Source organism: Diabrotica virgifera, chromosome 6 (assembly GCF_917563875.1).
Source record: "Diabrotica virgifera virgifera chromosome 6, PGI_DIABVI_V3a".
NCBI lineage: Eukaryota > Metazoa > Arthropoda > Insecta > Coleoptera > Chrysomelidae > Diabrotica > Diabrotica virgifera.
The window spans coordinates 197,133,188-197,148,385 of record NC_065448.1 but is presented as its reverse complement, the minus strand read 5'-3'; the positions used below and the strand labels follow the sequence as shown (position 1 = coordinate 197,148,385).

General features: G+C 33.7%; 1 protein-coding gene across 1 annotated transcript in view; it reads left to right on the top strand.

The window, feature by feature from the left end:
• Window positions 1-15,198, top strand: part of LOC126887098 (exosome component 10) — a 77,035-nt gene that overhangs the window by 49,483 nt on the left and 12,354 nt on the right. Inside the window, exons 9-10 of the mRNA XM_050654435.1 lie at window positions 289-456; window positions 2,351-2,664. Of these exons, the coding sequence (XP_050510392.1) occupies window positions 289-456; window positions 2,351-2,664 (482 nt within the window). The remainder of the gene's footprint in view (window positions 1-288; window positions 457-2,350; window positions 2,665-15,198) is intronic.

Here is a 15,198-nt window from a genome sequence, read left to right as displayed (position 1 = left end):
AACTACGATGGGGAGAGGAACTAGGATTACTTTTCGCACCTAGGGGTCATTCAAGGTGACTCACAGACAGAATTTACACATACTTTAGTAATTTTACTGTTATTAGTTGTTATGTTTATAATACGGGGGCCCACAAAAATTGTCGCGGGGGGCACCTCAATCTTCAGCTACGCCACTGCCGCCTATTAGGCAAGTTTTTAAAATTAGCTAGTTACTAAATCACTTTAATCATTAATCCTTTATCTACCATCGTATTCATCTAATTTCAAAATACATTTCTTTTTACAGAAAAATAAAATCAACTTTAAATTTTTGAGACCGTTTGAGAGGTATAAGTTGGTTAGAAGCTATATTCAAGCAGAAGAAGAAAAGTCGGCGGAAGCTGAAAATGTTGAAAATGTAAATCAAAATCAAGAAGAAGTTGTTACTATGACTGACGAGCAGAGAATTGAGGAGGTAAGACTAGTCGTGGCATTCAAATTGTTCTTTAATTTAAAATTTAATGTAATTGGGGATCTTCATGTTTGTTATTATCATGGTTTATTCTGTTTCTGGCTATTTTTATCTTTTGATTAACTTTATCATTCTTTGGTGATCATTTATTTATAGCCGTATCAAATAAAAAAATTTTTATTAAAGTTAGGTGTATACAAATTATTTTGTCAAAAATTATAGGTTTACTATAACGAAATCATCGTTTAAACATTTTTTAAGCATTTTGCATACAAATGACTTAAGTACTTAATCATTAAAAAAGTTCACATTTTTTAAAAATAAATTTAGAAGAAATAGAAATACAAAACCACACATAAGAACTACATGGAAATGTCTTCATATGCCCAAGCCCAATTAGCCTGCTACCTATTATATCCAAACTGTTTTGGATATAATAACGATTATAAGCCTAATCACAAATTTTTAATGTCAGATACATAGAGGTATATATGAGGGAGCCTACCTTCCGCGCTTCCTGACGACAAGATCTCAGGGGACTGGTTTGCTGCATCTCCTTCTAACACATTGTATCGAGAATCTATAATGACATTCAGTGTGAATATAGGCACGGAAGAGGAGGACAACTGTAGCAGCTTTACTATACGTAAGAGTGAAACAGCACTAATCCAAATAAAAAAGATGGTGTCGTCACTTCGCTCTGAATGACACTCTCTCTATGCTAATATTTAACTCTATGGTCAGATAGCGACATTTTTAATGTCAGCTGTCAAACGTCAACACGGGACAGATAAAAACAGATTTGAATATCCAATATTATCCAACTTTGTCAGTCAGCTATCTCTCCTTCTGTTTTTAAACCAAGAGGAGTAATTCAAATTTCCCGGGTCGTAAAGCTTGTTTGACAAATTTTGACACTAATGACATTTATAAAATTTTGATACTCTTGGCATTTCTTAGGTTAATTAAGTTATATCAGCAATTTTTTGTATTTTCTGCGGCATTCCTTTAATTTATAGATTTTTAGTCTGTTTTTTTTTATAAAAAACAGTTGTTTTTAGAACTCTTTAGCGACTTATTAGTATAATATAATATTTATGGATTATCGTCAAAGGCCGATATGATCAATAAAAAAAAATATGTATTTGGTGATTTTTCTAGTGACTTTCTTGGGTGTGAGTCTGTCTTTTTAGTTTACCCCTCTTGGTTTAAAAATAAACTTAGGCCATAATGGTTGGGTGATACAACTACGCCATGAAAAAAGTTTTAATATGTTTGCAACGTTTGTGTGGCCATTTTTTCCCCTGTTTTTTCTGTTTGTTTTTCTGTTTGGGGGTTGTACGGAGGACAAATATACTGCACAAGTGGTACTTAAGTAGTGGTACTTTTTCATCTTCTATTGACGTAAGTTAAAAAATAATTGTTTGTACTTAGACATCTTTTTCTTATAAGATATCTTTTTTATTGTAGCATTAGCTCCGATGCGATGATGACAATTTTGTCGAAAGCGCATAGCTAAAGAAATAAATAGTTTTTACACACATTGACATACTATTTTTGTACTTCCTTGATTCATTCAAGTGTGTACAAATTTATCCTTCTTTCAACTATTTTATATTCGTCTTGGTAGCTCCTACCGGTTTAACTAAATGTTGTTTACTTAAGAGATATGATGAAATATTTATTGTTCTTATATTTATTCCGATCGCATTAATTTTATTTTACCTATTTTCATTTATTACTTTTATTTTACTGTAAAATTATAGTTGAAGAATGTCCTACTTTTATGACTCTATTGATATTTATTGACAGAAATTATAAGCAGAACAATCAGTATCAGCAGCGTTTGTTTCAAATACTTAATTATTTAATAGAAAATTACTTATTTCATTTTCAGATTCGACAACACTTTTTAAAACTTTCGAAAAGCGGTCCTGTAGCTCCAGAACCAGAATTGTCCTTGGTACAGATGGGTGGTACAAAAAGAAAACGGGATCATTCTCCCTCTGTGAGAGAACAATCTGCATCTGTACATCCGGTATTTCTATCAATGTCTAGGGAAGTAACTAATAGCAGAGGGGATAATAATATTCATAAAAGGAAATCTAGTGACAATGCAGATGGGGCGCCTCCAGATAAAATAAGGAATACAAATAAACATAAACAAAAACAACAGAGGAGGAAAGCAGTTAGAGAACAAGAACAACGAAGGTTAGTTTATACATACAAAGTAATGGAAATAATTAAAATTTTTCATTTTCTTACAGTATTTGCAATGCTTTTTTACCTTATGGCGGATTAGGTCGGATTTGTGTAAGCATGCCAGAGTATTTCATAACAGCTTATCGAATATGAGAAAGTAATTCTGAGGATGCAGTCCTAATTTGCAAATAACTTTTTACTAGTTCTATTTCTAATTTATTAATAAATTGTCTTCGTTGTTTAGTATATTCCCTATTAGGTAGGGTTACCATACGTCCGGACAGTCCGGATTTGAAAGATATGCCCGGATTGGCGTCCGGATATGAGAAATGTCCGGATTTTTTTCTTTATTAAAAAATATTTAAAAAACATATTTAACAAATTACTCGAAGATCTCAAAGATGCCAATTTTATTACGATTACAATTGATAGTTAAAACAGAAACGAAATCAAACTGACTCCGGTATGTGTTCGTTTTTTTAAGCAAAATGAAGGTGTCAACGTGAAACTTTTATTTCTTGATGAACTTCCGGGTGAAACATCTGATCTTTTAGTAGAACATGTTTTAAAATGTATTAAAAAGTACTCTATACTCTATTGACGTTGACTGATAAATATACTGGAAGATACGAAACTAAATGAGCGTTTATGTACGACACCAGTGGTTTTAGAAATATATGGCGTTAGCAGCTTTCTAGGTGCGAGATTGAATTTACCTGAAACAACGATGAGACGTATTCAGGTAGCTTTGGTTATCGGAATTTGGGGTCGGTCGGGTCGATCGCATTATAATAAAAATTATTTAATTCTTTTGATGCATTTAAATTTGAGTTCTCATTCAACGATAACAATGGCAATCTTTAAAATAATTATTGGAGTGTACCTATGTATTACTTTCTAAACTCGTTTTTAAATTAGCAAGAATAATTTTGTAGTTGTAATTTGTCTTCTAATTTGAATTCTTGAAACAAATCATTAAATATTATAAAGTTTATTTAATAATTTTATATAATATATATAATATAATTTATTTAATAAAAAATTTATTTAACAAAAAAATACTCACTGGGTGATTTTAGATATTGTACATTTCTTATTTTCCTCATAATCTCGATAAAAAAATAGGTAGTTATTTTCGTTAATTACAGTCTCTTCTGATAATTGTATATTTTGTTTGGAGATATTGCAAACGTATTTACTTAAATGAAATTGACTTAATAACCCGCTCGGCCACTTTAAACTCTTCAAGAGAAAAATGGTAAGGACTCATGAATAGTTGCAATCGCGATTTCCAACAATTTCTTCCAAGTTTTTTCGTGCCGTCGATATTTTCCGAATTAGGGGGAAAATAGTGACTAAGTATTGAATTATTTATTATTAACTTTACTTCTTAAGGTGCCGTGTATTTCTGCGTAGGCGTCCACTGTGCATTGTATTGTCAGGTGAGATATTAGATAGTCACGATTACATTATTCTATTACGAGTAATTTCATTAATATCATTTGGCGAATATTACCCAGCCATGACATCTTTTTCTAGACCTCTTACCCTCTATATTTCCTTCGAGTTCCAGTTGCCGACAACTATATCGTTCTCCTCGCAATATGTCCCTAAGTATGCCCATGATATTTTAAGCATTCGGTGCAGGCACCTTGTTTCAAAGACTTCAAGTTTGTTAGTGGAGCTGGTCTTTATTATCCATTACATACAAGAGAACAAGCCAAACGTAACACTTTAGCGTATTGTACAGTAGAAAAAATGAAAGAATACCCATGAACGAACATATAAAACACGCTGTATTTTCCTGTCACCGTGTCACACAAAAAATTGGCCAGCACAGGTACATGTAATAATTATTATTACATGTACTCGCGCTGGGCAGTTTTCTTTGCGACATGTTGACAGGAAAATACAGCGTGTTTTATATGTTCGTTCATGGGTATTCTTAGATTTTTCCGACTGTATCTCAGGTTAAAACCCAAATTTCAGTGAACAGTCATAAGAGTCTGGACGTCGACATCCCATTGTTTATGAGAGATATTTTTCATTAAGTTAAGCCCGTTTGAGCTGACAGTCGGAGTGAGTGTATATTGTCTTACCAAGATAGACGATTATCCAGTTTTATTCCCAAGAAGTTAATCACACAGGAGTAAAGAAACAAACGCTCATATGGTATTCATTGATCTTGAGAAAGCATATGATAGAGTTCCTCGAGAGATTCTGTGGTGGGCACTCAATAAGAAAGGAGTCCCTGGTGAATATGTAAAGATTGTGAGGGATATGTATGAGGGAGTAACGACTAGTGTTAGGACAGGTGTGGGAGAGACTGATAAATTTCATGTGAAAGTAGGATTGCATCAAGGTTCTGTGCTTAGTCCGTATTTATTCTCATTAGTTTTGGACCAGATAACAGCGAAAATACAGGGTAACATTCCATGGTGCTTAATGTATGCTGATGATGTCGTGTTAGTAGGAAATAGTGAAAGAGACTTAGAACAAAAACTGGAACAGTGGAGACAAGCTCTGGAGGAAAAAGGTTTAAAACTTAGTAGGACAAAAACAGAGTATTTGGAATGTTCATTTAAAGATGGAGCTACTACAAATAAAATGGTATCTTTGGATGGTGAAATGATTGTAAAAAGCAATAGTTTTAAGTACCTAGGATCGGTATTACAGAGTAATGGAGAAATAGATGGAGATGCATGCAGTAGAATTAGGGCTGGATGGATGAAGTGGAAAGAAGCGAGTGGTGTGTTGTGTGACAGAAAAATTCCAATGAAGCTGAAGGGAAAATTCTATAAAACAGCCATAAGACCAGCTATGATGTACGGAACTGAATGTTGGGCAGTGAAAAAGAAAGAGGAACAGCGAATGCATGTGGCGGAAATGAGAATGCTTAGATGGATGAGTGGAGTGACAAAGAAGGATAAAATTAGAAATGAGTATATTAGGGGAAGTCTAGGTGTGGCACCAATTGATGCCAAAATGAGAGAGCATAGGTTAAGATGGTTTGGTCATGTTCAACGTCGAGATGTTAACCACCCAATACGAAGAATAGCTGAAGTGCAGATTCCTGGAAGGAGTAGGAGAGGAAGACCAAAGAAGAGCTGGGGGGAGACGATAAGGCAGGACATGTTGGTAAAGGGGATTAACATTGATATGGCCCAAGATAGAATTGTGTGGAGAAATGCAATTAGGGAAGCCGACCCCGCATAGGGATAAGGCAAAGAGAGAATGATGATTCCCAAGAAGTTAATCAATTCTGAATAATTTATTGCAAACTCTTTAGGAACTACTTATTAACTTTTGCTCTCAGAACGAATTTCGAATAAACAATACGTTCTTCAGACACAAAGATCAAGAAAAATATACATTCAAAAATACAAGAGCACACACATCCGATATTGATTATATGTATATTGATAAACAGAAACATCCATCATTCTCAAGTACTAGACATAAGATGTTTAAGTGCAGCTAATATCGGAAGTGATCACAACCTAGTACTTGGAAAAATCAGAATACATCTACAAAAAACAGGAAAAAAGACCCTATTGAATGTGAGACAAGAATAAAAGTAGAGCAGCTACAAGACGAGATTTATACCAGACAAGACTGCAAAAAGTACTGAACGAAAACTACATAACACCAGATGAAGACATAGAAGAAAGTTGGAGGAAGATTAGAGATAATATCAAAATGGCAGCAACGGACGCACTTGGAGAACTTAAGATAAGTAAACATATACGAAAGAAAAGGAGAATACCCCATGGATCTACATAACACCAGATGAAGACATAGAAGAAAGTTGGAGGAAGATTAAAGATAATATCAAAATCGCAGCAACGGACGCACTTGGAGAACTTAAGATAAGTAAACATATACGAAAGAAAAGGAGAACACCCCATGGATCTGTGAAGAAATAAAAATAAAATGCCAAGAAAAAAGAAAATCTAGCTAGAATACAAATTCAAAAGAACGAGACAAACATATGTGAAGAATCTAAAAGAGTTTGAAATGAGTTAAACTCAATAGTAAGAAGGAAGAAAACAGAACATTGGTAAGCATTTTCAAAAGAGATGGATCACGACTTATACGGGATGCAAAAGGAAATGTGGAAAATGATAAGAGGTCAAACAGCAGAGATGAAGGAATTGATAGAAGTAAAACATATTGATACAAATACAAGGACAACTTACCTAGAAAACCTGTATCAAACAGCTAATCATGAAGAACTGGAAAACCAGGATTAGAATCGGATGAGCAAACAGAAATTAAAGAGGAAGATATAACGAACGCCTTAAAACAGATGAAAAATCGAAAAGCACCAGGGAAAGATGGAATAGCTAATGAACTTTTAAAATACGGAGGAGAGAGACGTCACAAAGAACTGAATATCCTGATAAGTAAAATAATAAATACAGGAAGAATTCCAGAAGAATGGAGTACCACTCAGATGATAGCGTTATTAAGAAAAGTGATAGGGCAGACCCCAGTAATTATAGAGGGATAAATTTACGGAGCACTATACTGAAACTCCCAACAAAAATACTGATGAAGAAAATAATGGCGTACATAAATATATCGGTTGAACAACAAGGATTTAGAAGGGGAAGATCATAACGATGCAGTTTTTGTGATAAGACAAATAGCGGAGAAATCATTAGAGTATAACAAGCGAGGGTTTTTCTGTTTTATATACCTAGAGAAAGCGTTTGATAGAATACAATTAAAAGACGTGATACACCTACTATATGACAAAAATTTACCACTGGATATTATAAAACTGATAGAAAATATTTATGTACGAAATAAAATAGAAATGAAAGTCAATGGAATAATAACAGAACCCATAAAGAAGCAAACACAGGAATCAAGCAAGGAGATTCACTAAGCCCTCTACTTTTTAACATAACGCTAGATGCAATAATCAAACAAGTGAAGAAAAAAAGATCGTAAAAGATGGGCGATAAAGAGATAAAAATACTCTGTTACGCTGATGACACCGTGTTAGTAGCAGAGTGCGAAGACGACCTACAAAGATTACTGCACGAATTCAACATTAACGCAAAAGAAATGAATATGAAAATATCAGCCCAAAAAACAAAAAGCTTAGTAATATTCAAAGAACCAATAAGATGCAAATTGGACTTAGACAATAAAAGTAAATACCTGGGAATTAATCTATCAGCCGACAATAATATCGAAGAAGAGGTTAAAGACTAATAATTAAAGCCAATAGAACGGCCGGATGCCTAAACGACACAATTTGGAAAAACAAATACCTTAGAGTGGAAACAAAGGACCGAATATATAAGTCATTTTACTGAAGTTATTAGACCAGTTATGACTTACACTGCCTAAACAAGATCAGATGCAAGCAAAATACAAAGACGTCTGGTTACCAACAAAATGAAGATCTTAAGAAGGATTGCTGGAAAAGGACTACGGGATAGGGTAAGAAGTGAGAAAATCGGATGCATATGTGGGGTAGACAATATAAATACCTGGGTAAAGAATAGAAAAGAAGAGTGGAATCAACACATAAGCAGGATGTCTGAATCAAGGATAGTAAGAATAGCCAGGGACAAGTCACCGTTAGGCCGAAGAAGTATAGGACGCCCAAGGAAAAGATGGAATGACAATTTAGGGACAGAATGAAAGGCACCGTTGAAGAAAAACAGGCAGTACTGCCTATATAAAAAAAGTAGAAGAAGAAATTCTTTAGGTAGATTTTTGGTAGTATAATGTGCTTCTTTGGAGTTTTACTGAAGATTATTGTTTTCGTTTTAGTGGGAGAAAATTCTAGGCCAGTAGTGTTTGACCAATTCTCTAATTTCTAAATGACTAGTGGGTTAAGTGATTTAGCGATGTCATTGATGGCAATAAGGAAAAGTGCAACGAGTAGACCATTGAGGAATGTCGTTTAATTGGATTTTTGAGTCTAAAAGAACGTTATTTATTCGAATAAGTTTCGTCTATATAGGAAATTATTAATAAATTTTATATTTCCTGGAATTGACCAACTTAATAGAATTCTTATACCTAATCCCCAAATGGCACGCGTTATAAAATATAATAAAAGATAGCCATAAGCCAAACATACTTACATCCAAATGACCCATGAATTACAGATTCAATATCCACTAGGTTGTCTAATGTAGATGTGGACTTTCTAAATCCACTTTGTATAAAGCTAGGTAGCTATAATATCAATAAGTGTAATACTATCTAGTATCTATCAAGTGGATAAACTGACTAATTGTAGCAAGTTTTGTTCCATTGAGTTTTTTCACTAAGCTAATACTTTTCGAGTTATTTGAGAGTGAATACGTTCGTTTTTTAACAAAAAAAAAACACGTTTTTAGACGGTTTTACGCAAATAACACAATAAGTAAGTATTTTATCGAAAAGAGTATTCAATAAAAATATACTTTATAAAAAATTAAAAAAAAATGTCTGTATAAAGTCTTTATACTCAGTGGAAGCAGAGTTGTAGCTAAAAAGGTAAGTTCTTATTCGTCAAATTCCAAATCGAATATTTCAATGTGAAATAACCAAAAAATAAAGCACATTTCTGGGAAAACTCATCGCAACTTTTTTAAAGTGTTTAAAAAAGCTTTATTTTTGTTTTTAAAAAAGTTTCTAGCATTAAAGTAAGCACGTTACGCTGAAAATAAAGTTGGTCCTTTTTTTGTAAAAGATAGTTTTAAAAAAGCGTGAAAATCACCCTCTAAAAGGGAACTTGCATAACATTTTTATTTCGAAAGAGATGCTATAAATTTGCTAACTCAGCGCAACTTTTTTAAAGTGTTTAAAAAGCTTTGTTTTTGTTTTTAAACATGTTTCTAGCATTAAAGTAAGCACATTACGCTGAAAATAAAGTTGGTCCTTTTTTGTAAAAATAGTTTTAAAAAAGCGTGAAAATCATCCTCTAAAAGGGAACTTGCATAAAATTTTTATTTCGAAAGAGATGCTATAAATTTGCTACAAATCACAACAGAACACGATTTAAAAAGAAAAAAAGTAGTTTGTGTTTTTCGTTTGGCCCCTCAAGACGAATAAAATCAAATTATTGTTACCGCTTCACAAGTGACTTTACTTATGTATTGTTTATAATACATATGATCTGTAAGTTTCATCGTAAATTTAGTTTTACAGTATTTTTTTTATTTTGAAAAAAAAAATGCCTTTTTTTAAATAATTTTTTAATTATCAGTGATACGACATATCCCAAAGTGTAAAAGTTTTGGTTTTCTGAATATTTTGTTTTCCTGTAATACAAAAATTGGTTAAGATATGGCTGTTCCGAATTTGCATATACTCGTGATTAGTGAGTCATTGAAGCCCTTTCAACTACAGCCTTTCAAAAATAAGCACTTTGAACCGATAAAACTTACAGATCCTGTATAATAAGCATACATACGTAAAGTAACTTATGAAGCGCTACTGATTAATTTCATTTGGGATGCTAATTAGGAGGTGATTTTTAGATTTTTTTACAAAAAAGGGATCAACTTTATTTTGTGCGCAACTTGTTTACTTCTGATACTAGAAACTCAAAAAAAATAAAGCTGTTTTTAAACTTTTTAAAAAAGTTATGATGAGTTTTCCCTGAAAAGTTCTTAATTTTTTGGTTATTTCATGTAGAAATATTCAATTTTGAATTTGACAAATAATAAGAACCTACTTTTCATTAGCTACAACTCTGCTTTTACTGGGTCTACGACTTCATAATAAAATAAATGCGGAATAAAACATTCTTTTCACCTTTTGATAAGCTGTATTTTTGCTATGAATGTTTTTTTGGTGAAATACTTCCTTTTTTAGTTATTTGCGAAAATCCGTATAAAAACGTACTATTTTTTGAGAAATGAATATATTCACTCGCAAATAACTCGAAAAGTATTTACTTGTGAGGTCAAGACTAGTGAAAAAAACTCTATAGTCAATTTATATTTCCAACACTTTTGCAGAAACAAAAACAAAAAAAAAATTAATACAGATTAATATGATAGTGACTGCTGCGTTAAAATTTTGAATACGGGCCATGTAAAATAACCGCGTGTTCTTGGCTAGTTCCTTAAGTAGGGGGAATTTTACACTTCCCTCTAAGGCTAGTTCCAACAAATTTAAGCTAGGCGCGCCACTATACGGCCAGGTTTTAAAGACAACAAAATAATGCATAGGCTTTCGTATCTTTCCGTATTTATCAATCAACGCTATTGATTCAAAAGTAGTTTGCCTTTGTGCTGATAATACCAATACTAACTTTGGGGGTGTCAAAAGGCAAGGGCGAGGATATGTTTTTTCCTTGGACTACCCCTGTCCGGATTTGACCTTAATAAATTATGGTAACCCTACTATTAGGGTTATTATCTATGTTTGGTAAGCGTTTATTTATACTGGCGATATTTAGAACCCCATAAAAAATTACAAGTGGCCATCGTTTAATATTTCTAGACACATTGTAAGGTTTTATGTACAATACCTACTCCACATTTGGTATCATTTTAGAATAAAATCATCTCTTGCGTGTTGCTAGTTTCGTCTATTCAGTCTGCTTTATCAGTGTGATGAAATGATGAAACCAGTAACACATTTCTATTCTTTTTGGGTACATGTGATGTCGCCTTCATAATATGTGCTCCAAACCCAAAAATAAAGGATCCTACAGGGCGGCCTTTTATATTGGTCATAATTGGGGGCCAATCCCTTTCTTTGGGACTGAATCGTACCCACGTACGAAAAAAATTACATAAATGAACGACGGTGTTCTATCAGGACATTTTTTTTAAGAGATATTTTTTGTAAAATATAATGTAAAATGTAAGTGTTCATTTTTATGAAACGTAGGTAAATATACCAAATACTTTTCGATTTCGTCTTTTTTATTTTAAAACGTAATATGATAGAGTTCCCAAATAACACGAAGCATCTTCTCTCGACGACATCGCAATGCATTATGAGTAAGGCCCGGCGCAAATTGAATCTAATCCAGACACAACCTGCGCCGGCGGGACGGGTGGCCCGTGCATTTATTTTTCTAGCGTGCCGCATATTGAACTCAACCTAACCCAACTGTTGGCTATCGACGCGACGCACATAGGTATATTTGAACGATTTAGGCGGCCAAAAGTCGATTTTTCAAAACAATAAGTACGTCTACGAAAATATTTACCTGAGGTACTAGAACTTTCCGAGAATAGTACCCAAGCCCTCCCGACCCCTGACCACCACTCACATTCGTGTAGGGTCAGTCTGAATTAGAGCTTGTCACCTCGTGCACGTGTATTGGTTCTCTGCGCTCCTATAAACGTTATTTACAAAGTGATATTCTACTTTATTAAGTTTGTTTGTGTAGAAAAAAATCATGGATTCTCAAACAAGAGGTTAGTAGCTTATAATGTATATTAAAATTTATTTGATTTATTGGTTTATTAATTTACTTTTATTGCTCTGAAAATAGGTTGTTTTTGATCCAAATTTTCTCAAAAAAAATTACTTGTGTAGTAGATTTTCATTTCTATCGGAATAGATCGGGCAACTATTTTTGTTACTATGTATAATTCAATGTCATAGCTATTAGAAAGTCAAAGAATTTGCCACGGATAATCCCGGATAAATAACAATTTTGTACTTTGAAAATTATAAGATAATGAGAGATTGTGTCCAAGAGATGTGAGAATATTGCCGAAAAAATTCTTTATCTGTTTTTGGCTTAAATGAAATATATATTTGTTTTAGGTTCAGAGGGTACATCTGGGATGAAGATTGTAACCAGAAAATACTTGTTCTACCGCATGAAAAATTAAAATTTACATAATTTAGAAGAAAAACTAAATTATTTAAAAAATCAACTTTTGTCTAATGAAGACTACACTAATGACCAAATGCGAATACTAAAAAGCAATTTTGCGCATTTCAAGTCAGAAATAAAGAAAAGATGGACGAAAGCCCATAATAGAGAAGATGTATTTCTTAAATACAACGATTCTTGGCTCCAGGGGACCTTTGCGATTCCCGATAGTACGGCAAATAGGCCAGGACGACCTCATAAAACTTTTGGAGATCTCAGTGAAAGAAGTAAACGAAGGAGAACACAAGATATTCGCTCCAACTTCGACGAAGATACTCTAGTGCATGCTGCTCAAGTCAAGTTCACAGGAAAGAGAGATGCTTCCAATGTACTCAAAGGAATTATAAATTCGCCAACTCACGCATCAAAATATAAAAAAAGCATACAATCGCACAAAGTCTTTGAGAGATAAAATTAATCTTTGAGTATCCAGAAAGCCAGCCAAATGTTCATAGACGCAGACCTAACACGAGCACAATATGATGTAATAAGAAGCACGAATAAAAACTTCTTTCCGTGTTACAGTCTTCTACAAAAAGAAAAAAAGAAATGCTATCCGCCACCTGAAGCTTGCAAGCTTGGAAGCTAAATTGCAGCCTTTGATCGACCTTACCGTTAGACGATTATCGGAGTACCTGGAAGAGGTTTTACTATCCTTAAAAGAGAAAGAACGCGAAACTCTAAAATTAATCTGCAAATGGGGCTGTGATGGATCCCAGCAATCGCAGTACAAACAAAAGTTTGATAGTGATGAGGACAGTGATTCCAATATATTTCAAAGCTGCTTTGTTCCTTTGAAATTAGTATGTGGACAAAAAAATGAAAAAACTGTATGGGAAAACCCCACACCCTCTTCTCCTAGGTTCTGTCGGCCAATAAGGTTTAGGTTTGTCAAAGAGACCAGTGATACCACTCAAGAAGAAATTGATTATGTCAATAATTCTATTAATTCGCTTGTTGCAACTGATTTTGACTTTGTGGCCAACAATTTAGAGTCAAATATGAATTCATAATGACAATGGTGGACGGAAAGATCTGCAGTGCTGCCACAGGAACTACATCGACAAGCCGATGTTATATTTGCGGTGCTACATCAAAAGAATTCAATAACTTAGACAGAGCAAATTGTGTTGATGATGGGGCAATTCAATTCGGACTCTCTGTATTACATGCCAGGATACGAGTATTTGAAAGTATTCTGCATTTGGCGTATAAATTACCAGTGAAAAAATATAGAGCAAGAAAAACAGAAGCTGAAAAACAATTGGAAAAAGAAAGGAAACAAGAAATCCAGGAGAGATTCCGTAAAGAAACTGGATTGCTCGTGGACATGCCAAAGGCGAATTTCGGCAATACAAATGACGGAAATACAAGCCGAAGATTTTTCGAGAATCCCCAAATTGCTTCAGAAATTACAGGTATTAATTTCGAATTAATATACAGATTAAAAGTAATTTTGGAAACTATTTCAAGCGGCCACAAAATTGACCATGATAAATACGACAATTACGCAAAAGAAACTGCTCGTTTATACATAGATCTGTATCCATGGCACCCCATGACGCCCACATTGCACAAAATACTCATGCATGGTGCAATAATTATAAAAAATGCATTGTTGCCAATTGGGCAGCTCTCTGAAGAAGCGCGCAACAAGCACCCGGTCTTATCGCCAAGATTTCGCACGGAAATTTTCGAGAGAAAGCTGCAACAGGGATATTTTCAATCGCCTACTTTTGAGTTTGGACCCATTGATGAGTTGTAGGAGGCAAATAAAAAAAAAGAAAGAAAAGTAGTTTTTTATCTGAAACATTGCAAATGCTGCTACCTACCGAGCCCAACCCAGTTGGATACTCTTCTGGAAGCGAAGGAGAAAATGTGCCTTTAGATGATCGTGAAAGTGATACTAGTGATTCTGAGTGATTGTTCTTCTTCAGTATATTTTTATCCACTGCTGGACAAAGACCTCCCCTTAAGTGTTTGATTATTATGTTATTAATAGCAATCATAACAATGACATAGGTATATTCTACGATAGTAAGTTTTATCGGATTAGGAATATAGTTAATATTTTGTTTTCAAAATAATAACAAAAGTATTAATTTTTGTTAATAAAAATTTTTTTTGCCATAAAAACTATTCGTTCGGCTTAGTAACATTTTTTTAAATACAATACACTATAAAAATAATTTTGGCCGCCTAAATCGTTCAAATACCCCTATGTGCGACGTGGCGAATAGAGACGGGCAAAATCAGTGCGGACATGTAACGGTTACTTTTGATACCGGTTCTCAGTGGTACTGAGTACAAATACTGATTAAAATACTGATGTATCTGATCCTTGTACTGAATTGAGTAGGCAACGTAAAATCGGTATTTCCGTACTTGTAACTAGTAACGTTTTAAAAATATCTTACACGTCCCTAGTAGTCGTAGCGGTATGACTTTCGAAAACATCGAATTTAATCATAAGCGGGCGCATAAAAAGATATCTTACACTGAGGGCCGGTTGTTCGAACGCTAATCAACAATGATCATTATCAAATAATTAATTACTGTCAATGTCAACTTTGTTTGGGTTGTTAAAAAGTCTGTGGAGTCTATAATCAATTAATATAACAATAATTATTAACATAATTAATAATAAATCTCATAATTGTAATTAATTATGTTTTCAGCAACCC